We start from the raw sequence: 4,714 nt of genomic DNA, 5'->3' as shown, positions 1-4,714 counted from the left end.
AGGCATAATGGTAGGGATGATTTCAGAACCATAACATGGTTCTGGGCACCTTTCAGGATGTGGCACCATTCCTTGAAGGTCCATTTGATAGTCAACCAAAATTGACGGTTTCCTACGTCATAAACGTAAAATTTAAGACAAAAATAAATATTTTACAAATGCGAGGAAGTACTGCAGGGCTTCCAACAAAGTGGGGTGGACCCAATAAAGTATGGCTTGGATCTTTGCAGGATCCATATGTAAAGGTCTTGGAGTCAGAGTGTACCCAAGAAAAGGTTCTTTCTGCCTACCAAACACACACACACACACACACACACATTTCCAGTTATACATACAAATGGTTATCATGTAATAGTAAATAGTTCTGGTAGGCTGAGAATAGAAAGTCCCCTGAACCATTTTCCGGAACTATACCTTCTAAGATGGGAAAAGGCAAGTGTAGTTCTCAATCATCTGAAACTCACTACCCCGACACATCCACCTTCAAGACCTTCAAAAACCTGAAAACCCATCTCTTTAAAATTAGGCTACAACCTATAATAACAATGCACCACGCTTTGACCTTCTGTCTCCCTCCCCTTACCTTGTAGATTATAAGCCCTTGCGGGCAAACGCCCATTTACCTCATTCATGTAACGTTTTAATTTCGTATTGTTCTGTTTGTCACCCCCTATCACGTGTATAGCGCTCTGAAATCAAGGGCGCTTTAAAAATAAATAATAATAATAATAATAATTGTGTGCAGGTATGATTTCGTCATATAGCTATCCAGTCTTGTCATCATTAATACCTTTTTGATTATTGACCATCTCCCTCTTATTCTACAGTAATAAGATAACATAAATGTTTGCTTTAAGGCATCAACATTTCTTTGGCTGCTGTGATTTATCTGGGCATGGTATACAGAATTTATCTGGACACTGCGTGGCATGGTATATCTCATTCCTGGAAGAGCAAATATATGGTAAATGACAATATTTTAAGTTGTTTTGAATCATACATTTCTGTAGTGGGAACATTGCACAGGCCTCTGTCTGCCCCATATAGTAGTTACATTGACTACAAGGAAAAGACGTAATGAGGCATCATCAGATGTTTTTGCAGAAGATATTAATAAATTAATAACTATAAATGTTACAGTCAATAAAAAAAATGAAAACAAATGTAATGAATGATAATGGACCATGGAAGAGCAAAGGGAATAATTATAGTCATAAAATATAATATATAAGGCATCAGTGCTCCAAATTATTACTGCAGAATCTACTGACACAAATGCAGCACTGTTTTATGTTTTAGTGTTTAGGACATATCATTTATTCTGTATAGGGCTTAACTGATAAATGGAAACAAATAAATTTGGATTTTATTTTGGAACTTTATTAAATATGAAAAAAAAAAAATCACTCAATTAAAAAAAAAAAAATACATTTAACATACAAATTTGCTAAAACAATGTCATTTTTTTGATGTTACCTATTTTTAGAATTTGCATATCAATAAAGAAATGATTTTATCCAGTGAGTGCAGACCTACACAATTTTCTCCCACTCAGGATGCCATTGCCAACATGATATAGTGGACCAGCACCATGCCTGTGTTTACAAGGAAATGCCGCAATCAGGACTGTCGAGCTTCATACAGTTCTTGGGTGAGTTGACTTTACAGATTTTTTTTGTTTGTATTGCACATTCCCTATAAGCATACATTTTATGAAAAAAGGGCTTATTTTGAAATAAACCTATATAGTCTGGTAGAAAGAAGAGAACAGGGAGGAGAACATGAGTGAAACATTTAAAGTGTCACTGTCGTAACTTTCACAGTCTAAATCAACAATAAATGATATAAAGGGTAATTTTTTACTTACCGTAAATTATCTTTCCCTTACATCCTAAGCAGCAGCACGGATGGGGAATAGGGAGATAGAATGTTTCCCATTCATGCTGCTTCTTAGGATGTAAGGGAAAGGGTAATTTTTACTTACCATAAATTATTTTTCCTGTAGTCCTAAGCAGCACCACGAATGGGGAAGATTCTATCTCCCTGTTCCCCATTCTTGCTGCTGCTTAAGACGTAAGGGAAAGCAAGTTTGCAATATACATTCATTATTTTATTTTTTGTTATCATGCTGTAAAACAAAGCTGAACTTACCAGAAATCCAGGTCCAGTCTCCTGAAGGCAGATTTTCTGACTTGTGCTGGTTAAAAAAAAAAAAAAACAGACTAAACACATGAATTCCGGCCTGTACAGAGTCACGGCATGTGTCTGTCAATCACATGACTGTCTTCTTTCTGTTTTCTGACTGTTTCCTGTTTTTTTTTAAGAAAAAAAAAAAGAGTCAGAAAACAGGAAGTGCCGTGTTTTCCATGATAACTACAAAAAGAAATTATGAATGTAAATTGCAAACTTGCTTTATATCACATCTACTGGTGATTTAGATTGTGAAACTTATAACAACAGTGAAACTTTAAATGCAAAAAAAGTGTTTAATAAGGTTTAGGAGAAAAGTATTTTTATTGAGAAAGAATTGACTACCTGTGACTACAGATTGCTAAACAGAAAAGAGATTGCACACATTTTTGTCACAGAGTGTTTGTCGCTACGGATACCCCAACTTCCACTAGCAGAGTCGAATTCACCACTGTTCCATAGTGGCCGTTGTGATGGGTACTCTTTAAAGAGAGTCTGTCAGTTGCAATATACTTTCTAAACCGCTGACACTGTTAGATGTTAGGACAAGGAGACACATTGTGCCTTTCATATATCAGTCTGGGCTTCCAGAATATAGCAAATCCTTTTATTCTTCATTGAAGTGTCAGAGAGGCTTTGATTAAGTTTGTTGCAAGCAATAACACCCGTTATACCCTTATCCCTAATAATGCTTGGTGGTAAGAGAAGAGGTGTTACAGTCCCCAGTAGATTAGGGATTTGAAAAGGCCTCTCTCACACTTTTCACTGTAGAATTAAAGCATTTTTCTCTGTTTCGGAAGCACAGATAGATATATAAAAGGTATCATGTATCTTTTTGTCCTAACAGTTAACAGTTTCCTATGTTCCCATAAATAATTTTATATGTCCATACACTTTAAATTAAAGCCGGCTAACCAACCGACTTTGGCAGGTTGTGCTGACTATCTAAAGAATTATGTGGCCTCCTTTATCTCACCAACACGTCACAATGATGGAGAGAAGGCTTGATCTCACAGTCTATAATTTGTTTGCTTTAAGTAACCTCATAGTAATTTTTATTCAAATCAGTGAGAAGCACAATGGCAAATCAAACAGTGACATATTTTATCATAAAGGGGATATCTGATGTTCATGAGCTCCAGGCTCCAATATTTGTTCTGGTTTTACTCATTTATCTTATTGTTCTTGGCGGAAATATGAGTCTTCTTCTCCTGGTCTGCCTGGACTCTCATCTTCACACTCCCATGTATTTCTTCCTTGCTAATTTGTCTATAGTGGACATGACGTCTTCCACCGTCACCCTACATAAGATCCTTCTAATGTTCATTACTGGAAATAACACAGTTCTCTACCTGGCCTGTATGGTGCAGTTCTATATGTTTTCCGTCTTACAAGGACATGAACTTTTCATATTGACAGCCATGGGCTATGATCGATATGTAGCTATTTGTAGGCCCTTGAATTATAACATTATCATGAACTATAAGATATGTCTTCTCTTGGCCTCATTTTGTTGGATATTTGGTTTTATACAATTTATTCCTCAAGTCTGGTTTGTATCCAAGATCTCTTGTTTTTTCACAAACGTCATTGACCACTTCTGCTGTGACCTTGTCCCCATAATGGCAATTGCCTGCAGTGACATCACAATGTTGGAAATAATAACCGATACAGAAGCGCTTATTGTATATTTCATTATCCCATTTCTTTTCATTATAACATCTTATATCTTTATAATTCGGTCCATAATGCAGATCCGTTCCAGTATTGGTAGAAGAAAAGCCTTCTACACGTGTTCCTCACATCTTACAGTCATCGTGTTGCTTTACTCCACATTACTCTTTCTGTATCTTATACCAAGTAACATCTCAGACTCAAAGAAATGGTTTTCTTTATTTAACATGGGGATTGTCCCTATGCTCAACCCCCTTATATACAGCCTCAGGAATAGGGATATCAAGTCAGCTTTTAGAAAGAGAATTGGAAATGTAAAGTGACCACATTTTGTTGAAGAGTGGGCAATGCAGAGTGATGTAGACAATCTAACTTGATTTATGTCAATCCCTTTGAGGACCTTTTTATTTTTATTTCTTTTTAACATAAATGTAGTAATTTTTGTTTTATTTTTCTGCAAAATGAGAAGAGCTTTATGTAAATATTTTGTTATATATGTGTAAACAGTTCGTTTTATAATAAAAGAAAAATATTCTGCTCTTTCACTGATTATTGTAACATATATATTATATTTTTCACTGTAAACTTTGCTATGGTAATGGAGATACCAAATACGTGAGTTTTGGTCATAAGGACTAAATAAAATGTATTTGTTGTAAAAATGCTCATTTTTGTTTGTTTACAGATGTTATTAAGTGTGCAACAGTCACAATTTTCATGTACTGTGTGTGGGGATGAGCGAAGTGAATCAAGTGAAGCTGGATTGGCCATGAAACCTGCAAAAATTTGCTTATTTAGGGAAGCAAACTTTTGCAAACTTTGTTTTTAAATTAATTCAAAATGGCAGTTG

General features: G+C 35.4%; 1 protein-coding gene across 1 annotated transcript; it reads left to right on the top strand.

Moving 5' to 3' along the window:
- Positions 1 to 3,269: 3,269 nt before the first annotated feature.
- Positions 3,270 to 4,187, top strand: LOC138766495 (olfactory receptor 5B12-like). Its single transcript, XM_069944085.1, has one exon. It carries the CDS (start codon positions 3,270 to 3,272, stop codon positions 4,185 to 4,187), a length of 918 nt encoding a protein of 305 aa, XP_069800186.1.
- Positions 4,188 to 4,714: the final 527 nt, after the last annotated feature.

This window comes from Dendropsophus ebraccatus, chromosome 10 (assembly GCF_027789765.1).
Source record: "Dendropsophus ebraccatus isolate aDenEbr1 chromosome 10, aDenEbr1.pat, whole genome shotgun sequence".
Lineage (NCBI taxonomy): Eukaryota > Metazoa > Chordata > Amphibia > Anura > Hylidae > Dendropsophus > Dendropsophus ebraccatus.
This window is presented reverse-complemented; position numbering and strand designations above follow the sequence as displayed.

Bases quoted from the DNA above. Each gene is read 5' to 3' on its own strand.
- LOC138766495 (XM_069944085.1), top strand. From the start codon at position 3,270: ATGGCAAATCAAACAGTGACATATTTTATCATAAAGGGGATATCTGAT.